The sequence below is a fragment of the Oenanthe melanoleuca genome, chromosome 10 (assembly GCF_029582105.1).
Source record: "Oenanthe melanoleuca isolate GR-GAL-2019-014 chromosome 10, OMel1.0, whole genome shotgun sequence".
Classification (NCBI taxonomy): Eukaryota; Metazoa; Chordata; class Aves; order Passeriformes; family Muscicapidae; genus Oenanthe; species Oenanthe melanoleuca.
The window spans coordinates 242240-266245 of record NC_079344.1 but is presented as its reverse complement, the minus strand read 5'-3'; the positions used below and the strand labels follow the sequence as shown (position 1 = coordinate 266245).

Genomic DNA, 24006 nt, shown 5'->3' with positions numbered 1-24006 from the left:
GAGGCCGGGCCGTGTCCAAGAGTAGCTTTAGTGTTACCGGGTGAGCCGAGCTCCGCCGCGCCGGGCCCGCCCCGGCCCGGCCCTCCCGACTAAGGCAGACGGTGGCAAAGGCAGCGGCAAGCCCCGTCCTCCCGCTCGCCCCGGGCACCGGGCGGGCACCGGAGGGCAGCGTGGCCCCGGCCCGGCCCGGGCAGTGCTGAGCCAGCTCGGCGTGCAGCCAGGCCCCGCGGGGCCGCGCTGAGAGCAGCGTGAGCAGCCTGTGAGCAGCCTGTGTGCGAGCCCCGCGCCCTCAGGCGTGCCCGGGGTTGGGCTTGATGAGCCCGAAAGCCACGGCGTGTGCCAGGCTCTCCTGCGCCGCCTGCGCCACCCGCGGCTTGTCCTTGTCCTTGGCAAGCACCGAGAGGATCTCCAACATCTCGCTGGCGATGAGCTGCTCGGCCACCTCGCGAGCAGCTGCCATCATGTTCATCACCACCACGGCGCCGCGGTGCTGCAGCTCCGCGCTGGGGCTCAGCAGCAGCGCCTGCAGGATCTCCAGCCAGTGCACGGTCTGCGGGGGAGTGGGGCCAACATCATCACCGACCCCAGGAGAAGGGTCCCCGTTCCCCGCTGCAGCCGCATCTCACATTCAGGCCTAAGTCACAACAGGCTGCCCTGTCTTCTGGGGTCAGAGCTCCAGGCCACCGTGGGGAGGGAATATGGGCCACAGGGTGCTGTCCCAGGGTCCTCAGTGCCCCCAGCCCAGCCTGGGCACTCACCACCTGGGGAATCCGCTTGCAGATGGGGGGATGCAGGGAGGTCAGCATGGCCAGGGTGCCCGAGGCTGCCCGCCGCAGCTTCTCATCCTCCTCCCCACTGTACAGGACCATCAGCTTCAGCCGGTCACTGCCCTCAGCCAGGAACATCTCCTGCACCTGCACAGGGCAAACAGGAGGGGTGGGTGGGGGGTGTGGTGGTCCGGCAGCCCAGCACAGACCCAGCCCCTCCCGGCCTTCACCTCCTTGCTCATGGCCATGTTGCACATGCACTCAGTTGCGGCCAGCCGGATCAGCTCGTGCTCCTCAAACATGTACCCCTCAATCATGGGCACAGCCCGCTCTTTCAGGATCTTCTGCCTGGCAGGGAAGAGGCAGTGAGCACTCCCTGCCCAGGGCAGCCCGCCAGGCCCCAGGGGACAGCCAGCCCCTGTCCCCCCACCCCTACCGCAGCCTCTCGCTGATGCCAGCCAGGTTGGTCAAGGCCATCAGCCCCTCAAAGTTCTCCAGGCCTGTACGCTGCAGGTGCAGGAGGCTGACCAGGGGCCGCACCACCTCGTAGATCTGTGGAGACAAAGCATGTGGGACTGAGTCAATGCCCACTGCTGCTCCCACACGAGCCCCTGCCTGGCAGACTCAATCCCCAAGACTCACCCGCTCCCCAGGGAATGCCATCTCCGGGTTGGAGGTGATGGTGATCTTTGCTAGGGCCTGTGCCGCCTTGGTCTGCCCCACTTCAGTGCCCTCCAGGGACAGTGGGATCAGAGCCTGGGGGCAGAAACAGCAGCTTGTCCTGCAGCCAAGGCCACAGCACCCAGGGCAGCCACAGCTTCCCCCGGCCTCATGTCCAAAGGAGCCAGTGCAGCCCCTGCTAATCCAGAGCCCAAGCTTCCCCAAGCCCCAGCACCACCTGGAGTGGTGCAGGGCTGAAGCACAGCAGGGTCCATGCTCTCACCTTGCCTCCTCCCTGAGCAACCACACCACCCCGGTCTTCTGCCTCCTCCACCAGCGCCAGGAACACTCTAGGGACCAAGTGGGACAAGTTGCAGCACTTGGATAGTCACAGTGGGCCCGGGCTGCTCCAGACTCCTGGGCATCCCCCCTACTGTCCAGGAGCTGGCCTTCACCAGCAGGAACCCATCTGCCTCCTGTCCCTGGCACAGCTCACCTGGAGATGAGCTCCCGACAGGAGCTGGTGAGCGCCGGGTTCTCGCTCTTCACCATGCAGGCCAGAGCCGACACCACGCCAGCCGTCAGCAGCTTCCGCACCCGCCGCTTCACGAACTCGGGCTTGTCCTGTGCCACAGCCAGGGGCATGATCGCCTCAGCTGCTGCTGCTGCCCCATCCCACCCCTGGGGGTCTCAAGGACACCCTGCCCACACTGGGGACCCCAGGCTGTGTCCCACCCACCCGCTCTCCTGCCAGGCACAGCCGTGCCTGCTCACCTTGGGGTGCTGCTCCGGGATGTGCTGCTTGGCATACTTGGCCAGCTCCAGCATCTGTGGGTCTGGCTCCTCGTGGTCATAGCTGTTGGTGCAGTTCACCAGCGTGGAGGCAACAGCATAGAGCACACTCCTGTCCTCTGACTGTGGCAACAGTGGGAATCTGTCACACTCACAGCAGGGAGGAGCAGCCAGAACTAGAGCCCACCCAGCTTCTCCCACACATCCCACCCCAGAGCATGAGCCCCACACCTGCTCCAGTACATTTCCCTGGTGCCAGGGTGCCCACCCCACAGCTCTTGGTATGCACCTTGGCCAGCTGGAACATGGCCTGCATCGCTGCCTTGTCCTCCACAAACTCCTCCTTGACATCTGCATCGAAGGTGAGGTAGGCCAGGCCCTCCACAGCCCAGCGCCGCGTGCCCGCATCGATGGCCTCGTTGCAGAGCCACCTGGGAGGGTGAGAGAGCCAGCTGAGCCTGGCTGGGGACAGCCCAGCTGCAGGGAGCCCAGCTGTGGGAGCCCTGCCACCCCCCACACCTGGCCCCGCTCACTTGCGGCACTGCTTGGCCAGCTTCATGGTGGATCCCTCAGCAAACTGCTTCATGCTGAAGTCCGTGCCACCAGCAGATCCCAGCTTGCAGAGCCCCTGCAGCCAGGAACAGAGTGTGGGAGCGGAGATGGATGATGTGTGTCCCGGACCCCCAGAGGGGGAGGAACGCTGTGCGTGGTGGTCCCGTCCCCACAGCCCAGCCCAGGGCTCAGCCCCGCACGGCCTGTCCCTCCCTGCTCACCACGAGCGCGCGGATGCGGATGCTGTCCCTCTCGCTGTGCTTGTAGATCTCCTTGAGCAGGTTGACGCCGTTGGCCGTGATGAAGGAGGCGCGCTTGGCCTTGTCGGCGGCGTGGATCAGCGCCTCCACGGCCACCAGCTGGTGCGCCTCGCACACAGAGGCACAGAGGGACAGCACGCTGTCCATGATCCCCTCCAGCTCCAGCACCCTGTTCCCTGCATCTGAGGGACCCTGCAGCAGGCACGACACTGTCTGAATGGCCCGCAGCTTTCCCGGCAGCTCGTGCCCCTCGAACCAGCTCCTTCAGGGAGAGACCACCAGAACGGGTCAGCATGATCCGCCTGCCTCTTCCTGCCCCACCTGCTGAACCTCCCCCACAGCAGGGCCCAGCGGGTCTGCAGTCAGCTTTAGCATTGAGGTGCTGCCAGGCTGCAGGTGACCAAACCCCTGCTCTCCCCAGGACACCCTGGCTCACCTCACATAATCCTCGCACAGGTGGTGAAAGTTTTCCCTCTCAGCATCACACTTCAGGTCCTCATACAGCTTGCTCAGCAGAACAGAGGTGCTCATTCGGGTGTTCTCTGTCACGGGTAAGCTGCCCAAGCTGCCACACACTGTACTGCCCACCTCTAGGATCTTCTTCAGGCCTGGGAAATGGCAGACAGCCCAGTGAGGGGCACAGTGGCACGTGCACACCTGGGGCAGAGGAGCACAGTGCCCCAGCAGGACATTGCTAGCCATTCCACTAACCCTGGTCAATCACCCAGAGGCTCAGGCTGTTGTTGGTCTCCTTTGGTGACTTCCTGGGCACCACCTTGATGAGCAGGTTGAGGGCATTGTCACGGCCATGCGCTGAGGCCCCTTCCAGCACCAGCAGCTCCAGGAGGTGCTTGATCAGCTGTTTCAGGTCCCTGGAGGAATCTTCCAAAAAAGACAGTGCCCAGGAATCATCACCCTGGGCATGGCCTCACTCCCACTATGGTACAGCTGGCAGAGATGCTGCCACGACCAGGGGCTTCTGCCTCCTGTTAACCCTGGACCTCTGCACCGACCTGGGACTCTCCCCATACATCAGCCAGCCAGGGCAGCCCACACTCACCCAGCACCAATGCATCCTCCTTCCCACGGAAGTCTTTCTGCAGTCCCTCCTTCAGGGAGTCGAACATCACGTGCAGCAGGTTGCAGGCAGCCAGGGACACCTGCTCATGCTCCACACCCAGCACTGCTGCCAGGCGGGGCGCCCCCAGCTCCGCCAGGATGGCCGTGGTCTGCAGGAACAAGCACACCTGTGTCTTCCAGAGGCCGTGGGGAAGCCCTGGCCTTTCCTCATCAGGATGATGCTTTCCCCGGGCCCAGCCGTGGGCTGTAGTGGCACCTACACGAGAGCGGTGGCCGGAGCACAGCCCCACCAGCGTGCGCAGGGCTGCCAGCATCAGGTCAGCCTTGGCCGTGTCCAGCAGCTGCATCAGCAGCCGCACGCCGTCACTCTGGAAGATCTTCTCTGCTCCAGCCTCTTCTCGTGCCAGCACGATCAGGTTCTGAGCAGCCTGGGGAAGGAGAGTTCTGTCTGGGTCACAGCAGCACACTGCACAAGGAACTGCTGGCAGCTGCAGGCACCCACCCTCCATCCCTGTCCTGGGGATTGTTCTGCATGGGGCGAGCCCAGCCTGCCCAGGCAGCACTAGCTGGCCCAGGAGCAACAATTCTCCCCTGTCTCTTCCACAGTCCTCCCCTCCTCTCCCCCCAGCCACAGCCCCACTGCGCCCCACTCCCTGAGCTCAGACTTTCTGCTTCTTGTCCGCATCCTTTTCATCAAGATCCAGCAAGATCTGGAACATCTGCTCCACTTTCGAGTCCGTGCAGGACATGGCCTTCATCTGCAACAGAGCAGAAGGAGTGGCTCAGTTCTCCCCTTCTCCTGCCACCCACAGCCACAGCCAGGTGCCCCCGCTGACCTTCTCGTGCATGCTGCTGCCCAGGGCACGCAGGGCCTCCTGGAAGGCCTTGTTCCTGGGCTCCAGGCTGACGCAGCGCTGCAGGTCGGTGACAGCCTGGTCCAGGCGGCCCAGCTGCTGCAGGGCCTGGCTGCGGCGGAACAGCGCCTTCACGTCCCGCCCGTCGGCTTCGATGGCTGCGCACAAGGGGGGCTGTGGCAGAGCCCAGGGCTGCCCCACCTGCCCCACTGCCCCCAGGGGCAGCTCGGAGGCTGGGCCCCCCAGCCCCACTGACAGTACCTTTAGTTGCATCAGCCTCTGCCTTGGTGTAATCCTCCTGTGGAGAGACAGCAGCGGGACGTGCCTGAGCACTGCCAGCACCAGCCCCAGGCAGCCCACACCCCGACTGGGGAACAGTTCACTGCAGACAGTGAGCCAGCACAGTGGAACGCGCTGTCTATCCCAGAACACAGCCCTCAGAGGGTGTCCAGGGAGCCCTACGACCGAGCTTTTCAGGCACTGTTGGTCTACTCAAGCCCCTAAAGCTCCTCGTGCTCCCCCCCTGCCCCAGACACAGACCCTGTGAAAGAGATCAGGGACGCTGTGCCTGCTCGCGAGCAGCCCCAGCCAGCCGGGCCGGTTCTGCCGTGACGCACCCGCCCGGTGCTCACCAGCTTCAGGTAGCAGGCGGCGCGGTTGCGGTGCAGCACGGCGCGCTCCGACGCCGCATCGCTCAGGCTCAGAGCTTCCGTGTAGGCAGCGAGTGCGGCTCCGTGATCCCCCGCCTGGAACAGCGCGTTCCCCCGCGCCCGGAGCTGCTCCGCCGTCACCTGCCGACGGGCACCGGTGGGACACGGCCCTGGGCCCCGCACGGGCGGCTGTCCCGGGATGGAGGCAGGACAGGGACTCCGGTAGACGGACCTCGGGACAGGCACCCCCGGAACAGGGACACCACGGGAGAGGGACCCCAGGGACAGGCACCCCCGGGACAGGCACCCCCGGGACAGGGACCCCCGGTTCAGGTATCCCCCGGGACAAGGACCCCCAGGACAGGGACCCACCGGGACAAGGATCCCCGGGATAGGGACCCCCGGTTCAGGTATCCCCCGGGACAGGGACCCCCAGGACAGGGACCCACCGGGACAAGGATCCCCGGGATAGGGACCCGCGGGACAGGCACCCCCGGGACAGGCACCCCCGGTTCGGGTATCCCCCAGGACAGGCACCCCCGGTTCAGGTATCCCCCAGGACAGGCACCCCCGGGACAGGGACCCCGGGGCAGGGACCCGCCGCCCCGGTCCCGCCTGTCTCCGCTCACCGGCTCCTCCATCGCGCCGCGCCCGTGACGTCACCGCCGATAGCCGGGGGAACCCGGCAGCCACCTCCCTTGTCACGTGACGGGGCACGCCCGGAAGTGGGCGGGGCCGGGGCTGCAACGCCGCCTTGTGGCCGGGCGGTGCCAGCACCGGCCACGGCCGCCTGGTGTGTCCCCCCTCACAGCGTCCCGCCGCGCCCCTGCTCCCCGGCATGGAGCGTTCCCCCGTACTTAAACCGGGGAGCAAGCGTTCCCCGGTACAACTCCCGTAGTTAAACCCGGGAGCGAGTGTCCCCCCCGTACACCCCTCGTATCCCCACCCAATGTCCCCGGGGACCCCGGTGCGAGTCCCCCCGTGCACCCCCTGCCCTGCCGTGCGCTCAGCAGGCGCGGCTGGGCCGGGTCAGCCCGGCGGCACCGCGGGCAGGCCGGGTGCCGGCCCGGTGCCCCCGCGGGGCTCGGCGCGCCGCGCGACAGGCACCGGGCAGCAGGCGGCGGAGGTGGCAGCGGCGGCTCCGGCAGAAGTGGCAGAGGTCGATGGCCATGAGCAGGAGGACGAGGAGCCCGTAGAGCCCCACGAAAGGCAGGGCCAGCGGGTTCCTGCGGGGTGCGGCAGTTCAGGAGGTGCAGCCGCGACCCTCCCGAGGCGCGGCGGTACCGGGGAGGGCCCCAAAGGCCACCCCAGCCCCTGGGCGTGCCAGCAGCCCCCAGGGCCCCCCTCCTCACCGGAGCAGACCAGGGCTGGCCAGGCTGGACAGGTTCACCCCGGTGAGGGCTTCCAGCGCCCGCTGAGAGCAGCAGGACTTGAGAGCGGCCGGGCTGGGCCGGCAGCAGTAGCGGTGGCCCGGGGGGTCGGTCAGGCGCGGGCAGTAGAAGCCGGAGTGGGAGCGGCCGTCGGGGCCCACGTAGCCCTCGCAGAGGTGCAGGTTCTGCACCTGCAGGTTCTGCACGGCTGCAGCGGGGACGGGGCGTTGGAGAGGGCCGGGAACCAGGGAAACCGTGCAGTGGCTGCAGGACGGGCTGCCAGCTCCATGAGATGGGCTCGGTGATGCAGCAGAGCAGAGCCTGCCCAGTGCCAGCGGGGCTGGGCTGGGCTGGGGGCTCACAGCCTGGCTACCGTGGCACAGGGACCCGGCCCAGCCCTCAGAGTGGGCTACACCCCAGGAGGCAGCACTGGCCGGGCAGAGCTCGCCGGCACTGCCCTGTGTGTGCCGTGACCTCCAGTGCTCGCCCAGGCCTCAGCAAGGGCAAACACGGACAAGGGCGGCGATGGAGGCAGAGAGGAGGGAAAAGCCCCCGGGACATCAGGTCAGCCCCCATCCCCCGTGCTGAACCCCCTCCCTATTCCCCATCACCCCACAGGGACAGCACTCAGACCCCACAGATGTGCTGCAGTGGGAGTAACCCCAGCACCATCCCCAGCAGGGACCACCACCTCTCACTGCACACCACTGCCCCCCAGCACAGACCCCTAACCTCCATTTGGGGCCTCAGGGCAGCAACCCTCAAGGGCCAAGGCCCCATCAGGGATGGGCTCAGGGAACAGCAGGGGCAGGAATGGGGCTGTACCTGTCCCAAGGATGCTGGGGAACAGAGCCGTGGTAAGGAGCAGCTGGAGCAGGTGCCCATCCCGCATCTTCCTGGCCAGCCCTGGGCAGAGGCAGTTCTGGCTCCAGTAGAGGCAGAAACCACAGCCCCTCCTGCTCCCGCCTCCATCACAGCCTCCACCAAGGGCTGCTCAGAGCCATTAGAGCCTCCTGCACTCTCCTTGTCCACAGGGACCCGGGTGGAGGCGGGAGCATCACTAATGAGCTTCTGGGGCCAGCAGTAGGACACCAGGCTCCTTTCCCAGCTGGATGCAGGGCACCAACTGCCACATCCAGGGCCCCAGTTGGGCACCTGGGTCCATCCTGGGAGTCCCTGAAAGGGCAGTGGACCAGGCCAGGGCACAGGGCAAGCACTGCGAGGTGCTGAGCTTCCAGGGGCCAAGCCCATGGTATGTGGATGTGCTGGGGGTTGTGCAGGAATCGTGGAATCACAGGCAAAATCATTTAGGTTGGAGAAGACCTCTAAGCTCAGCCAGTTCAACCCAACCAAGCCAGAGCTGAGGCAGTTCTCTACCTCATCCAATCCTTCCCAATGCCCTCCCTGCTGGCACCCTGGGCAGTAAGTAGCCCCAGGGGGCCAGGAAGCATGGCACGTGGTTCCCACAGCAACCAGGAGGATGCTCTGGTGACATGGTGTAATTAGCTGCGAGTCAGCCACCGAAGCTCAGCAGAGTGGACTGCCAGGCTCACTCTGAAAAGGTTCTAGAGGCTCTGGAGTTGGGGGAGGCATTCCCACGCTTCACCCAGACAGTGCTGCCTGCACAAGGAACTCACTCCCATCCCCCTGGCTCTTGCCCAGCACCAGGCACTGCCTGCCCCCAAGCACAGCTGGGCCTGGCCATGCCACCAGCCTCTCACAGGTGCCTGGGGCTCCTGGCCACATCTTCAAGCTGGCCTCTGCCTGCCTCAGAGTGCTGCCCTGTCTCCCCACAGCACACCGTTCCCACTCCCCTGAGTGAGAGCCACAAACCACACACAGACCAGAGCCCTTGGAAACAGCCTTGTGTTTCCCAAGAGCTCCAGGAGAGCTCAGTCCCAAGTCCACAGCACGTCCTCAGGCAGTTGCCCAACACCAGGTGCTCCTGGCCTCCCCTTGCTGCCACGCCAGTCAGGGGGAGCCCTGCAGGGGCCCCTGCCCCAGCCACCAGGGTGGCCACATTCCGGGGCAGCCTGTGAATGTGGCAGGGCAGCAGTGTCTGTGCCACCAGCAGCAGCAGAGCCCACCCTGCTGCCCTCCCCAGCCACGCTCTGCCCATCTGGCCCTGCGTCCAGCCCTGCCACAGCAGTTCATTCCAAAATCTGAGAACGTGGAACTAATAAATTAGAAAGTGGCAGCAGCAGCCTCAGGCAGTCTGGCTCCTGCCCATGCCACAGTACTGCTGGCCCTGCTCCACTGCTGCACTGTGCTGTTCCTGTGCTGTCCAGCCACTCCATCCCGTCCGGCTCCACACTACCCCAGGCGGATGCGGAACGTGGCGATTTCCATGGGCTCCAGGTGGATGTTAGTGCTGTTGGAGGCTGTGCCCAGCGGGTACATGAGCGTCAGCGAGGTGGGCTGCAGGGAGCCCAGCTCCAGCCCCTGGAACAGGCCTCCCAGAGACAGCTGGGGATAGAGGAGGAGGAAGAGGAGAGGTCCAGGTGAGGATGTGATGCCTGGACAGCACTCTGCCCAGGACAGCCTGACACACGCCATGACTGCCATGCCGAGGTCCCAGCCCAGCTCTGACCCAGTGGGGGTGTGGGGGCAGCCAGGCCCTACCTTGCCCTGGCTGGTGGTGCAGTTGAAGCCCAGGTTCTTGGCCTCCAGGCTGCAGTCAAAGCCTTTTCGGTGCAGGATCAGGGCTGCCTCAGCTGATGGTAGTGAGTCATCCTGCAGGGAGTTGGAGTGTGAGGCACAACACTGGGGACAGGGGCAAGAGCCCACCAGAGCCCCATGGGCCCTGGGCCACAGCTCACCTCTGCCTGCAGTGTCCGCAGGTTGAGGATGTGGAAGTCGCAGGGAAGGGTGGTGGCCAGGGGCACAAAGGAGCGCAGGGCTGGCAGGGCCAGCTTCTCCAGCGCCACTGGCATGACCAAGGCCTCAGCATTCAGGTGCACGGAGGTGAAGTGGCTCAGCAGGGATGGGAAGCTGATGGGGCGCTCATCCTGCACCTGCCAAGCAGCACATGGGTCAAACATGGGCCCAGGAAGCCAGACAGAGCCTGGGCAGGCCCACAGAACCCCACTTCCAGCAGTGCCTCGAGACCAGGCACCTGCCAGCACAGAGCTGCCCCTGCCCAGGCAGGTCCCCCCACCCCAGTACCCAAACAAGACCCAGCTAGAGATGGTAAAGCTACAGACCTGCTACAAGGCTGGCTAGACTAGTGGCTAGCAGCTAGTGCACAAGACAGGGAGAGACAGCAGGGCCAGGCTGGCCATTACCTCGGGGCTGCCAGTTCTGGTGCCAGGGAAGCTCAAGGCTTTAAACATGGAGACCAGTTTGGAAAAGAAGCCGGAGCTCTGAATGGGTGGCACAGCACACGCAGAGGGCAGCGAGGGGATGGGACAAGAACACTGTGATTATGAGGGCAACATGGCTCCTCAGGGACAGACCCCACTGCACATCCTGCTCTCCCCATGCCCCCTGCTCCAGGCCCATCCCTGCCCAGTGCCAGCACCATGGGACAAGAGGGGAGAGGACACTGCATCCCATCACATGTGTGGCTTGCCCATGTGATGCAAATGCCTCTGCCCTGCTCCACCCCAAGGCAGGGCTGGGCTTTCCCGTCCCAGCACCTTGCTGGCAGTGCTGCGGCGCTCCAGCAGCAGCCGGAACCGGTTGCAGGTGCGCTTGTTGTCCTTCAGCCCCTGGCCCAGGCCCCGGTTGTCATCCTGCATGAGGCGCCGATCCAGGATCACCTCCAGCTGGCCTGTGGAGAGCGAGTCCCTGCAGCCCAGGCTTTACCAGCAACACCCCACAGCACGGAGCCCCCAGAGGCAGCAGGACCCTGCCCAGCCTGCAGCCCTCCTCCCGTGCTCCCCTTGGGGAGAACAGCCCTAGCTGCACAGCAGCTGCCCAAGCACAGCCCCTGGCTCACCGCTGTGGAGGCTGGAGACCCCCAGGGCCTGGGCAGTGAGCAGTGTCAGGCGACTCTGCACGTCCTGGATGTAGGCCATGGCAGGCATCGGGTAGAAGTTGGCCTGCAGTGGCAGCTTCCGCTGGTACCTGCGGGCCTGGATCTGCCAAGGGATACAGAGTAGTGGCCAGAAGTGGCTCCCACAGTGCCGGAGCACTGTCCCCCTGTGGGTAGCTGCTGTCCCTCCTCAGGCTGCTGCATACCTGGAAACCATTGAGGTCCGTGAAGAAGGTGTCATCACTCTCAATGTCAGTGCTGAAGCGCAGGGCCAGCTCCTTGTTGATGTGGTCACGGATGTCCACCAGGCAGGACACATCCAGGGACAGGCCCTCCACCCCTGTGGGTAGGCAGTGAGGGCTGAGCCCCACAGGCAACCCTGGGCTAGGGACACTGGCACAGCCTCAAGATCTCACCTGGCACATTGTACAGCCGCACCACGGTCTGGACATGCTGGTAGTAGCTGGAAACCTCTGAGAAGAGGGGTCCCTCCATCACCCGCACTACTGGGGGGTCCCTGGGAGTGTAGGGCTGGGGGGAGGGACAGCTGTGCTGAGGCTGCTGCCTGAGGACCATCCTGTGGCACAGCTGTCAGCTGGCTTCCAGGGGTGGACCCCGTACCTTGGCCTCGCCATCAGGCAGGAAGAGATAGGCCCCACTTTTGTCCTTGGAGGTCCTGGTGCCGTAGACGAGAAACTCGCTGCTGACCCTGTGCACCTGCTGCTCCCCAGCCTGGCGCAGGCTCTGCGGGTGTGGCCAGCACAGCAGTGAGAAGCAGTGGGATGCACCCCTCTCCTCCTGCACCCCCTGCCCTGTCAGAGCCCTGCACTCACCTGCAGCAGCCCCGTGCGCCCCAAGAAGCAGGCCTGCAGGTGCTGGTTCTCCAGGCAGAAGTCCTCAGCAGCAGCCGGGAAGACGTGCAGGGGCACAGCCTGGGGCTGGCGCACGGACACGTCCCGGCCGTGCAGGTACAGGCGCGTGGAGGCCCTCGGCGTGGCATGGCCGTCCAAAGACTTGTGCAGCTGCAGCACACGCAGCCCCAGCGCGGGCAGGCGGGCCAGGACAGACACCTGCAGGCAGCGTGGGGACCTGAGCCAGCCCCCCACGTCTGGGGAACGGCTGGGGGTCAGTGGGGCACAGACCCTGCTCGGCCTCTGCTGAAGAGGGACCTGCAGGGGACCTGGGGGTTCCACAGCTGTGGGATCTCGTGTTGTGGGGCAGGGGTTGAGCAGGGCTGTCGGTGTGTCCTGGTAGTGTGCGGGATGGCAGGCTGGCACACATGGGCTGTGGCTGTGGGGCACCCCATACCTGGTAGACATCGGGCACCACATCCGTGGCAGAGTTCCACACTGCACTGAGCTGGGAGGGCAGGGGCTGCCCCTCCTCGGAGAGCACACGCACATGGGGGGTGTCCACCAGCACCGGCACCACAGTCAGGCGCTCCTGCTCCAGTGGGTTGAACACCACCAGGAACCTGCAGGAGTAACACAGGGATGGCATCCCAGCCTCACAGCATCCAGATGTCCCACACCCCACACTACCCACAGATCCTACCCACAGCTTCACAGGTACCCCCTCACTGCCTCCCCACAGTCACCTAAGTCCCCAGAGCAAGGCAGGAGGCCCTACCGAGGTGAGGTGTCCAGTTTGATCACTGTCCTCTCTGGGAGAGAGTCCTGGCTGGAGCGTGTCTCATCCTGGGGAGGAATAGTAGAGTAAGGGTGTGCCCAACCCCCTGCAGCTAGGCCCAAGGACATGGGGACATTTCCTGGACTCTGCAGCATGGAATTGCTCCCGGGGGCATGGGGACAGAGTGCAGGGAGCCAGGGGCTGGTGCTGCTCACCATGCCAAGGAACGGTTCAGCCGGGTTGTGGTGGTACGTGTCCTTGTCCCCCAGCACAAGGTAGTGCGCAGCATTGATGATGACACGCTTGAGGTTGGTGAGGGAGTGGAGCAGCCTGGGCAGAGGCAGAGTGAGCCACCTGGGACCATCACCCCCAACTGCCCCAGGACTGCCCCAACACCCTCTACATCTCCCCACGAGAGGGAGGACCTCCCCACAGCACCCCCATACCTAGCTATTCCCATTCCCAGCCTCGAGCTCACCACCCCACTCTGAGACAGGCTCTGAGGACAGCCTGGCCCCACACACACCGGACTCCATAGTCCACAGCCACGGCCTCCTTGGCGGTGCCAGCGATGGCGTCGTGGTGCTGGAAGAGGCCCAGGTTGCGGCGAGCGTTGGTCAGCAGGGCGTAGTCGGAGCGCGGGTACCTGCCATCGGCACCGGCACGGCGGGCCTGGGCCAGAGCCAGGCTGTACAGGATCTCTGCCCCCCTGCACGAGGACAGAGGCACTGAGGGTCCCTGCCCTTCTGCAGGGAGCGGGGTGGCAAGGCACCCACTGCCCTGGGACTGGGTGAGCGTTTGGCACTGTGTGTGCACCAGTCCAGTGTGCTGGCAGCTGGCGCAGACCAGGGGTTGAGCTCCCAGATACTGCCCAGACACCCCTCACCCTTGCCCCCTGCACACCTCCTGTGCCCCACGGACCAGCCCACTGCCCCTCACCGGAGGTGGGACTCCAGCACCCGGTCCAGGCTCTTGTAGAACGGCCGGGAGGTGAAGTATCCTGTCCAGTAGTGATCCTCCCGGTCCGCGTAGGAGAAGAAATCCCCTGTTAGAACTGGGAACCCGGGTGGCCTCATCCCTGGCACAATGCCCACTTTCTTGTACAAGGCATCAAAGTAGTCAGAGAGTGTGCCAAACTGTGCCTGCAAGACAGCACATGCAGTCCTGAGCCAGGGCTCCTGCAGTGGAGGCTCTTATCACCCCTCTCAGGACTGCTCATTCCTCCAACTGTGCTCTGCTGTGGCTTCCAGCTGCCCCCAGCCCCACAGAGCTCCCCACACATACCTGGACGTGGAGGTCAGGCCGGGAGTTGAGAAAGTCAAAGATGCGCTGGTAGTTGAGGAACTGGGCGTCCCACTCCTGTGGCTTGTCATAGCGGAAATCATCTCCCAGGGGCACCAGCAGCACCTTGCTGCGGTACAGCTTGGACTTCTTGCGGTACTGGTCCAGCAGCAGCTGGGCTCTGTACGGGGGCCAGGGCATGAGGCTGGTCCCTGGTGGCCCACAGGGCTGGGAGCTGCGTGCCCCTGGCCCTGCTGCACTCACCGCTCTGCCACGTTGGCGTCGGTGATGGCGCGAGGAGGCACCTTCCAGGGACAGTTGATCCGGCCCCCAGGCAAGCGCTTGAAGTCAAACTGGCAACAGATCTTGGGGTCCGGCCCGCAGGTGTGGGGCACATCGTAGCTGTAGAAGGGCATCATGTGGCACAAGATGTCGGTGCTGCTGTCTGGATCTGTGGGACCAAGGACAGGTGAGTGGCAGCAATGGCTCTCCCTTGCCTATCCCTGAGCAGCGGGGCCCAAAGACAGCGGTCTGACAGAGCAGAGTTCGGAGCTCAGAGGGCACAGCAGCCTCCACCAGTGTGCTGCTGGACATGGTGGCATGTGGAAAGTCACCCTGAGGCTGGCCCACAGGGCAGAGACACTGCCTCCCACTGTTCGGCTCATCTGCACAGGAAAGTGGCTGGTAGCCATTCTCTGCCACCACCTGCCCCACAGGGCCCCCTCTGCAGTCCCCTCCCGGCAGCACCTCACCCCACGTCTGCCTCCACATGAACTCCAGGTTCTGGGTGGCAGCAAAGTGCTTCTTGATGGTGTAGTGCACACGCTGGATGAGCATGGCCGTCAGGTTGGAGCGCTTCAGCAGGTAGGGCATGGTGGAGCTGTACCCAAAGGGGTCCACGGCCCAGCCCGACCGCGGTGTCACACCTAGGAACACAGACACCTGTCAGCCCCGTGCTGGGCAGCAGCACCTCCCGTGAGGAGGGTCCTGTCAGCACCTGGAGGCCTGCAGCACTTTATGCAGGCCCCCAGCAAGCATCTACCCAGCTCTCACCAATGTTCTTCTCCAGCCACTGGTGGCCCTCGATCAGCTGGTCAATCATGGCGAAGTAGTGGGAATTAGCCTCATCAGGCATCACCCAGCCACCCGTCACCATCTCCAGCTGCCCATTGCCCACCAGCCTGTGAGGGGACACCCAAGATGTGACCAGAGCCCTGCATGAGCCACACACCCATTGCAGAGTCCCCCTGCTCTGAGACACCTACAGTCTACCTGCAGCTGCCACTGCCATTTCCCCCTTGTCATGCTGTCCCCATGCAGAGATTCATCTCTCCACACCCCAACGTCAGCCAGAGCCCATTCCCACACACCTTCCTCTGTGTCCTCCATCCCAACGCTCTTGGGGCACGGGGCACACAAGGGGGCCTTGTCTCACCACAGAATCCTGCTCTCCAGGTCTCCTCCCCTTCCATGGGTGCCCTGGGCCTTGCACACAAGTTCCAGCCCAGTCAGCACAGGGCCCAGAGCAAGATCTGTCTCCCCCATCCCTCACCCCACATGGCAGTGGCTCTGACATCTGATGGCACTGGGAGACTGCTGGCAGTCTGAGGGCACCCCATGCTGAAAGCAGCCCAGTCAGCTTTCCAGTCCCTAGGGCACTTCCTTCACACACCCTACGCTGTAGGGAGCCAGGTGGGCAGTGGGGCCAGCTGGCAGCCCTACCTGCGCACAGCAGCCCGCTTCTGGGCACTGATGTTGTCCCACCACTTGGAAAAGAAGGAGATCTCGGACCAGATGAAGCGCCGGCGCGGGTCCTCCTGCATCTTCAGCAGCATGCTGTTGAGGATGTGCTGCGTCTGGTCGTAGTAGTACTTGTCAAAAGTCTTGATCCAGCCTGACAGCACAGGTGGGAGTCACTGAGGGGGGCCCAGGCTTCCCTGCCAGCACTGCAGGGTAGCAGAGGCTGGGCCAACCCCTGCGTCTCACCTGGGTCATTGTGGGAGTGTGGCACCACAAACACCTGCAGAGGCTCTGTGTCCCACTCATTGGGCTCGTAGGTGATGTCAAAGCCCTGTTTCCAGACACCACCATCCTGGTTGTCAAATGGCAGCAGGGAGTACACAGCTAGCATCTGCGGGTAGGAGACAGGGCTGAGAGACCCCTGAAAGAGCAGAGCCAGGACCCCACGGGTGCCCAGGTACGGACCCCTCACACCAGCAGAGCCACCAGCCCCTCACCTGCAGGTCTGGGCTCTGTCCTTTGCCTCCTAGAGCAAACTGGCAGTCTTGTGGGGACACGGAGAGGAAACTTGGGCGACTCTCAGCGGGGAGCACCCAGGAGCTGTTCAGGGGGCGCTGGGGCAGTGCTGGCTGCCCCTCCGCATGGGCTGTCAGCTCCAGCACCGAGTCCTTAATGTGGCTGATGATCTCGTGGTTCTCCTCCAGCAGCTGCTCCAGCTGCTCGATGCGGTTCTGCAGCACCGAGATCTGGCTCTGGGGCACAGAGGACAAAGCGAGGGGCAAGAGGTCACCCAGAGCGGTGGGGAGCCAGTCTAGGCCCTGGCACCTTAATGCCCCGAGGCCAGGGCTGGCTCCCCGTGATTTCCCTGGCTGAATGTCCCTGTTTGCCATCCCAGGGCCGCTCTCACTCACCCCAGCCCCTCCAAACTCACCCTGGGGAAGTTGCCCCCGCTCTGGTGCCGTGTGGGGTCATGCTGTACCCGGTCCAGCATCAAGTAGAGGGAGAAGACGGCCACGCAGAAGATGGCAGCTCCACACACCGTCACCTGCTTCTTGAGCTTCATGCCGAAGGGCTGCGGGACTCACCTGCCGGGCCGGGGGAGCCGGGCCGGGCAGCGCGGCCTCCTGCCGCCTCCTCCGAGAGCCCTCACGCGTCCTGCCTGCCTTAATCCGCTGCGGGCTGTTTATCTGTGCCGACGGGCCGGGCCGGGCCGGGCACGGAGAGGCCGCGCACAGCCGGCAGCGCCCGGGCCGCGCTCAGGCCCCGCCGGGCCGGGCCGGGCCGGTTCGGGCCGGGGAGCGGCGGCAGAGCCCGGGCAAGCACCGACAGCGGCACCGCCGGACCCGGGTCGGCTCCGCAGCCCGGCCGGGGCCTCGCATCGCCCGCCGGGGCCGCCGCGATGGGCCAGGCCAGACCGGGCCCCGCCCCGCGCTCCGCCCGCCGCTCCGGGCCCGGGGGCGGCTCCGAACCGGCTGCGAACCGGCACCGAACCGAACGGGCCGGGCCCCGCCCCGCGCTCCGCCCGCCGCGCCGGGCCCGGGGGCGGCTCCGAACCGGCTGCGAACCGGCACCGAACCGAACGGGCCGGGCCCCGCCCCGCGCTCCGCCCGCCGCGCCGGGCCCGGGGGCGGCTCCGAACCGGCTGCGAACCGGCACCGAACCGGCTCCGAACTGGCCGAGGCACGGGAACCGGCAGCGAACCGGCTCCGAACCGAACGGGCCGGGCCCCGCCCCGCGCTCTGCCCGCCGCGCCGGGCCCGGAGGCGGCTCCGAACCGGCACCGAACCGACACCGAACCGGCCGGGACCGCGCTGCTCCGGGAGCGGCAGCGGTCACCACCGCCCGCAGCCGAGCCGAGATGCCGGTGCCCATCCCGGTTCCCATTCCTGGTGTGCCCCATCCCGGTGTGCCCCATCCCGGTACCCTGTCCCTGATCCCTGACCCGGTGTGCCCCATCCTGGTGTGCCTCGTCCCGGTACCCTGTCCCTGATCCCTGTCGCGGTGCCCTGTCCCAGGGTCCCGGTGCATCCCTCAGCCCCAGTGTCCTGTCTCAGTACTCCCCATGCCAGTTCTACCCGTCCTGGTACTTCACCTTGATGCTCCATGCGGGTGCACCGTGTGCCCTGTCACAGTGTCCTATCCTGTGATCATTACTGTGCCCCGCCCCAGTGCCCTGTCCCAGTGCCATGTCCCAGTGCCCTTTCCCAGTGCAGTACAAGTCCGTGTCCCCTCGCAGCTCCCAGACTCACAGCTGCAGAGCTCGTGTGTTTATTGTACAAGAGGAGGCAGAAGCTGTGGGTGCCGTGTCCCAGCCTGGGGCTCAAGCACACACAGCCACCCTGCAGCACCCGCTGCCCACACAGGGCTCTGCTGTGCCCCAGGCACGGCCACGGGCGGGTCCAGGGCCCCCGCTGCTCCTGTCACCGGTGCCTCTTGCGGATGGTAGTGAGCTCCTGGTGGATGGTGCTGAAGCTGGGCCGCTTGCGGGGCTCGTACTCCCAGCAGCGCTTCATCAGCTGGTACACCTCCTCAGGGCACAGCTCGGGAGGCTCCAGCCGCACACCTGGGCCCAGCAGGGGGACATGGATCACCGCCCCGCACGCCCACAGCCCCGCCTGGGCCATCCCACAGCTCGTGGAGCCAGCCCCAGCCGTGTGCCCTACCCTGCTCCACTGCCTCCCGCGTCTGCTGGTTGCTGAGGTTGGCATAGGGCACGGCACCCAGGCTGAAGGCTTCCCACAGCAGGATCCCAAAGCTCCAGACATCACTCTCTGAGCTGTATCGGCCTGGGGACACGGGGCAGGACGAATCGTGTTGGCAGGGGACACGTGTGTCACTACTGCCCAGCTGTGCCCGTGCTGCTGAGGTGCTCAGGGTCTCTGCCTCCCTCCCCAGGACCAGGTGTGTGGGAGGGGGATAGTGCCAGACTCCTGGCTCCCAGATAAGCTGGGCGTGCCAGGCCATGCCCAGCTCCATCCTGTACCATAATTGAGTGCTTCAGGGGCCGTCCACTTGACAGGGATTTGCTTCATGCCCCCTGTGGAGGCATAGATGCCATCCTCCTCCTCCCGTGACATCCCAAAATCACTGATCTTCAGGGTGTTCCTCTCCGTCACCAGGCAGTTGCGAGCAGCCAGGTCCCTGAGACAGCCCCAAGCAATCAGCCATGTCCCTGGGCTCCACCTGGCAGGGGAGGGGGTGGTGAGGATTCCAGGCTCCCCCTCTCCTGCCAGGGCCCACCTGTGGATGCAGTGCTTGCTCTCCAGGTACTCCATGCCAGCAGCAGCATTCTCCGTCATCTTGACCAGCTCCTTCACGCGGAGGTGGGGACCCTCACTGCGCAGGAAGGTCAGGAAGTCCCCCCCTGTGCCCAGATTGCAGAGGGGTGGGTGCCCAGGCACACCTGGCAGGCTCACCCACCCCTGGGGACCGTGGGGATGGGGCCACTCACCCTGCACCAGCTCCATGACAATGTAAATGGGCTGTTTCTGCGTGCAGACACCGATGAGCCGCACGATGTTGGGGTGCCTGTACTGCTTGAGAATCCTGTGGGGACAAGGATGGGCACTGTGAATGCAGGGGGCCCAGCTGCCCTGGGCACAAGCCACCCATTGCCATCCCCAGGGCACTCTGCCCAGCCAGCCCAGGGACACAGCACGAGGGTGCTGCAGTCCCAACAGGGTCAAACAGCTCCAAGAATGGACAGAAGTGACAGGAGAAGCCCAACAGCCACACAGACCTGGCTTCCTGCAGGAACTTGGCCTTGAGCTCAGGAGGAAGGGTTTCCCGGCAGGATTTCACAGCAACAGGGGTGTTGTCAGCACGCAGGCGTCCGCTGAACACCTCCCCAAAGTTACCCTTCCGAGACACAGGTGCGCCAGGCTCAGTTCACCATGCACAGAACATCAGGAAACCCTTGTCCTCCTGCAGAGCCTGCGAGGACAGCCCTGCCCTCCTGCAGACCCCACTGCACCCCATCTCACCCGGCCAATGCGTTCCCCCAGCAGCACATCCTCGTGATTGAGCACCCATTTGTCCTGCAGCAAACAGACACCAGTGAGCTGCTGCTGGCCCACACACCCTGCAGAGCCCCAGGTCCAAGTCCCCCTGTCTAACTGGAGAAGCATGTCTGTGCCTCTCAGCCCAGCCATTGACAGGAGGAAGGGCTGGGCAGAGCTGTCCCTGCCCCATCCTGCTCCCCATTGCCTGAATCACCTTGGGCACAGCCCTGGCCAAGACAATGCCACTCTTGCGGGTGATGGGCTGCTGGCTCTGCAGGAGGTGCTGGATGAGCAGCGGGATGGTGGGGAAGCAGTCGCCCTCCAGCCGGAACATGTCCTGCAGGGGAGAGGCTGTGATGGGCAGGAGCCTGTGCCTGCCCACGCAAGGCCACCCCAGCCACTCCCTGCTCGTGGTCACTCACATTGACAGCCTGGATGATGAAGTGCCGGGGCTGCCCGTCCCACAGCACGCTGAGCACGTACTCCTGCTTGCCCTGGCTCTCCCGCACCAGGAAATCCCCGCTGCAGGTCAGCAGCTCCTGCACCTCCGAGCGTGGGATGGCCCCGTGGTACCAGACCTGCTGGCACAGCGGCTTCTGCACGTCGGGGATTAGGGGCACGGGGGGTGGCAGCTGGAAGGAGACAAGGTGAGCCCAGCCATGCACGCTCCTGAGCTGTGCCAGGGGTGGGGCAGCAGCAGTGTCTGGATGCTGTGCCCAGGGCAGGTGGGAGCGGAATGTGGAGGTGCTGAAGCAAGGGGGACTGTAGCCAGAAAGGAGAGGACCGACTCAGCAAGGCAGCTGGGTGGAGAGCAGGGTGGCCAGAGGTGCCCAGGGACTCACTGAGTACTTTGGGCTGAAGATGCCCGTGATGTGGTTCTTGAGGGTCTCCAGGGCGCTGGCCCCGCTCCGCTCCTGCTCCTGAAGGAGGGATGGGCTGAGCATCAGCTGTGCCCCCCATCCCCGCAGCTGCCAGAGCGCAGGAGGCCGGGCTGGCTCACCGTGGAGGAGACGGACTGCCGATCCTCGGGCAGAGGCAGGGCGGGCAGGGGCTCCCTGGTGCCCAGCTCCGCCAGCTTGCTGGCCAGCAGGTCCCGCTGCGCCTGCAGCTTGGCCTGGGCACAGAGGCAGCCCTCGAGCTGCTGCCGCGCCGCGTGCAGCCCCTGCCGCCGTCCCAGCAGGTGCACCCTGCGGGGGACAGGGCGGTCAGCACCCGCTGCCCGCGCCCCTCGCCCCGCCCGCCGCTCCTCACCGCTCCGCGGGGCTCCGGCCCTGCTCCTCGTCCTGGATCTCTGCCTTCAGCTCCTGCATCTGCTGCTCCTTGATACTCACAGCCTCTGTGGCGGCCACCAGCTCCTCCTCCACCGATGTCAGGCTGCGAGAGACGTGTGCCAGCAAGAGCCTCAGCCCGTGCCCCTCCCCTGCCCTGCCCACGGCTGGTCCCACTCACCAGTGCTGGACACTTTCAAGGGTCAGCTCATTAAGCTGCAGCTCCCCCGGCACCAGGTTTTCCGTGTCCTCCAGCAGGCTCTCATCAAAGGACACAGCTGGGGGCACCTCAGATTCGTACCTGTGGGCACCCAGCACAGCTCTGCCTCCACGTGCCCCTCGCCGGCCGCTGCCACCCGAGGGCAGCAGGGCCATACCCCGAGAGAGGCTGCGGCTGCGTGGAGCCATACTGGTGGCTCTGGATGAAGCTGCTGTACTCAGTGGCAGGGTCGATGGCCTGGATGGCACTGGCAATCTCCTGGTGCACAGCCAACATATCCTCCTGTACCAGGCTGCTGATGCTGCAGTACTCTCTGAGGATCTCCTTTCTGCGGGAGCACTGCTGGTTCTGGGGGGCCACGAGGGTGCCCAGGGGTTGGCAGTGGGGTGCAGGGCTGGGAGCAGGGCACAGGATGGGCAGTGGGGCATGGGGTGGGCAGTGGGGCACTGGATGGGCAGCAGGGCAGGCAGGGCTCTTACAGGATGAGGACCATCTCCTGCTGCAGACCGTAGAGGGACTGGTGCAGGCTGGGCAGCACGCGCTGGTAGTGGTGCTGGTGGTGCAGTGCAGCTGCCTGCACAGCCAGCACATACTGGTTGTGCAGGGCATAGAGCTTCCAGAGGCTGCGCACATACTTCTCCTTCGCCTTGTCCCGCTCCTTGTCTGTGGAGAGAAGCTGTGGAAAACCCCAAGCACATCACCTGTCCCGGCACTGGGGCTGGGCTCAGAGGGTGAGGGCTGGGAGAGGCTCTCAGGGCAGGCAGGGGGACCAAGCCTGGGGTGGTTACACTGTGACACGGGGATGCTCCTGACCCACAGCGTGGTGTCCCAAGGCCCCACACTTCTCCCTGGCTTCTTGACAGGCTAGGCTCCCCTCTACGCTCCCCAGCCCCAGCACCCCCACCCCCTCCAGGCTGGGCTGTTGTTTCCAAAGTGTGCAGGGTGCTCCAGCCATCCTTGACCCATGAGGGAAGCTGGGAGGTCAGGAGGGGACAGGGGCCAGGCTGGCACCTTTGCTGGCCTCCTGGTACTTGCGTTTGGCCTGGGCGCTGTCCCGAGCCAGGCTGCGGTACTGCGCCTTCAGCTTCTCCATCTCCTGCTGCGTGGTCTGCGGAGGGACACGGTCAGGGAGTGGCCCAGCACACCCTCCTGCTCCCTGCTGGCTCCCACGTACCCGGCCGTAGTCCTGGCTGAGCTGCTGCCACTGCTCGCTGAAGGCCTTGCGCAGCTGCTGCTTGTCTCGGATCAGCAGGCCGAGCTTGGCCAGCGGCCCCGCCGCCAGCGCCTCCGCGTGCCGCCGCAGCGTCCGGCTCAGCGCCTCCGTCCGGCTCACCAGCACCCACCAGGACTGCCAGAAACAGCGCCAGCGATGGCACAGAGGTGCATCCTCCAGCCCCACGCTGGGCTCTGCCCTACCCTGGGGCATCCCTACCTTCTCAACCTGGCTGCCTCGGTCGCCGTGGAGCTGCCAAGCGCTCTCCTGCTTTTCCAGCTGGGAGAACATGTGGTGCAGCATCCCTGCGTACTCCCGGTCACTCTTGGCCCGCTGTGACATCCACTTCTTCATCAGCTCCAGGAGCTGCAGCTCCCCGTCCTGCAGCCGCAGCAGTGCACTGTGCCCCTGCGGGCACCACAGCTCTGGCCCAAAGCCCATGGCACTGCTGTCCAGCCAGGGGAAGTCTGTGGGGCAGCAGGACAGCCTGAGCCACAGCTGCTGCCCTGCACTGCCTGCACAGCGGCCGGGGCCCTTTGCATTTCACACCCTCCTGCCCCATCGTTCAGTCTGTGCACACAGACAACCCCCCAGCCACTGCAAACAGCCTTGCAAAGCACATTCAAAGAGCAGTACGAGTGCTGCAAGCCCTGTGGGAGCTGGGGCCTGTGGGCATGGTGCTGGGAAGGAGGAAGTGTGGAGCTGCACACGGTGTCACCTCTGCCATGCTCAGGGCTGCTCCCCAAGGGTGCTGCAGCCGTGCCCCCCTCCCCAGGCACCAGCCCCTCCTCTCTGGCAGCTCCAGTCCTGTCCTGCCCATCGGCACTGTCACCCCTGTGCCCACACTGTGGGAGCCCCCAGGGGCCGGGGCACTGGTGGGAAGCCAGCAAAAGCAGAAGGGCGTGCTGGGCCCCAGAGAAAGGAGCTGAACCTGGGCACATCCCAGCACACAGGACTCCAGTAAGGCCACTGGGAGCAAAACTGATCCCAGTGGGTGTCCCCAGGTGCCCTGCCCCAAAAAAGGAGTGCAGCAGGAGCAGGAGAGTGCTGGGGCACCTCCCTGCACAGGGCAGGATGTCCCTTGGCACAGCCCTTGATCTCACCAACACCTACCCCCCAAGCCCTGCAGAGGAGTCCCCTCTGTCTTTCCCAGTACCCCACCAGGACACAATCCTTCCAACCTACGTTTGCTGCTCGGTCTTCGTTGTGGAGCTGCTGCTGGCGTCCTGCTGGAGCCGGGACTGGTGCGGTCTGGACCTGGTGCAGCTCTGGCTCCTGGGGAGGAACAGGAAACCCAGGGCTGACCATAGAGCCATTGCGAGATTTCCTGCACTTCCTCCCCTCCCTGCCAGTCCCTGCGCCGACCCAGAGCACAGCTCTGCTGCAGCTCGTCAGTTCCCAGCCCCGCCAGCCCTCCCAGCAGGACCTGACTTCACCAGGTCCAGCCCTGTGCACCTGGGGCTCCACTGCTCCTGCAGAGCCCCCACTCAGAGCCAGTCCCACCCAGAAGAGCCCCTCAGCCGTGCCTGCTGCTGCCTGACTCCCAGCCCTGCTCCGTGTCCCTGTGTGTCCAGGATACTGCAGGACCTGGAGGACCCTGAGTGCAGCCCCACTGAAGGGTGGCCACCGTGCCACCATCCCCAAGCCTGGCCCTTGTGACCGTGAAAGGCAGCAGGACAGAGCAGCCGCTGGT

At 65.2% G+C, this 24006-nt stretch overlaps 4 protein-coding genes across 10 annotated transcripts; all 4 read right to left on the bottom strand.

Moving 5' to 3' along the window:
- Positions 1-9: 9 nt before the first annotated feature.
- Positions 10-6330, bottom strand: UNC45A (unc-45 myosin chaperone A). Its single transcript, XM_056499957.1, has 20 exons — positions 6245-6330; positions 5598-5756; positions 5227-5263; positions 4948-5123; positions 4777-4869; positions 4372-4539; positions 4092-4260; positions 3743-3913; positions 3468-3639; positions 2993-3293; positions 2753-2847; positions 2509-2650; positions 2202-2342; positions 1924-2051; positions 1711-1777; positions 1410-1523; positions 1204-1319; positions 998-1115; positions 759-914; positions 10-550 (listed from the first exon to the last, which is right to left on the bottom strand). Exons 1-20 carry the CDS (start codon positions 6254-6256, stop codon positions 290-292), a joined length of 2796 nt encoding a protein of 931 aa, XP_056355932.1. The 5' UTR covers positions 6257-6330; the 3' UTR covers positions 10-289.
- A 262-nt stretch (positions 6331-6592) lies between these two features.
- On the bottom strand, positions 6593-8436 carry LOC130257480 (uncharacterized). The gene is made up of 3 exons (XM_056500029.1): positions 8363-8436; positions 6968-7318; positions 6593-6841 (listed from the first exon to the last, which is right to left on the bottom strand). Exons 1-3 carry the CDS (start codon positions 8434-8436, stop codon positions 6622-6624), a joined length of 645 nt encoding a protein of 214 aa, XP_056356004.1. The 3' UTR covers positions 6593-6621.
- Positions 8437-8835: 399 nt separating this feature from the next.
- MAN2A2 (mannosidase alpha class 2A member 2) lies at positions 8836-17013 on the bottom strand. 2 transcript variants are annotated; one of them, XM_056499982.1, is made up of 23 exons: positions 16543-17013; positions 16109-16363; positions 15858-16002; positions 15594-15765; positions 14925-15052; positions 14624-14797; positions 14136-14322; positions 13875-14052; positions 13530-13732; positions 13117-13299; positions 12806-12920; positions 12591-12658; positions 12270-12435; positions 11795-12031; positions 11583-11705; positions 11378-11492; positions 11168-11301; positions 10926-11067; positions 10624-10757; positions 10270-10347; positions 9805-9999; positions 9608-9718; positions 8836-9451 (listed from the first exon to the last, which is right to left on the bottom strand). In XM_056499982.1, the coding sequence occupies exons 1-23, from the start codon at positions 16672-16674 to the stop codon at positions 9299-9301; spliced, it is 3528 nt and encodes a 1175-aa protein (XP_056355957.1). In that variant the 5' UTR covers positions 16675-17013; the 3' UTR covers positions 8836-9298. The 2 variants fall into 2 exon arrangements, with proteins under 2 accessions (XP_056355957.1, XP_056355956.1); XM_056499981.1 differs by lacking the exon at positions 10270-10347.
- Positions 17014-17863: 850 nt separating this feature from the next.
- Positions 17864-23621, bottom strand: FES (FES proto-oncogene, tyrosine kinase). Of its 6 annotated transcripts, none has more exons than XM_056500183.1 (19): positions 23499-23621; positions 22533-22721; positions 22275-22448; positions 22112-22208; positions 21580-21763; positions 21258-21428; positions 21062-21181; positions 20864-20986; positions 20613-20799; positions 20455-20532; positions 20035-20244; positions 19827-19949; positions 19595-19648; positions 19351-19469; positions 19063-19157; positions 18852-18975; positions 18595-18752; positions 18275-18397; positions 17864-18174 (listed from the first exon to the last, which is right to left on the bottom strand). In XM_056500183.1, exons 1-19 carry the CDS (start codon positions 23619-23621, stop codon positions 18032-18034), a joined length of 2595 nt encoding a protein of 864 aa, XP_056356158.1. In that variant the 3' UTR covers positions 17864-18031. The 6 variants fall into 6 exon arrangements, 5 of the variants coding, with proteins under 5 accessions (XP_056356158.1, XP_056356159.1, XP_056356163.1 ...); XM_056500184.1 differs by having other exon boundaries at positions 21291-21428; XM_056500188.1 differs by having other exon boundaries at positions 21291-21428; positions 22533-22780; positions 23499-23585.
- Positions 23622-24006: the final 385 nt, after the last annotated feature.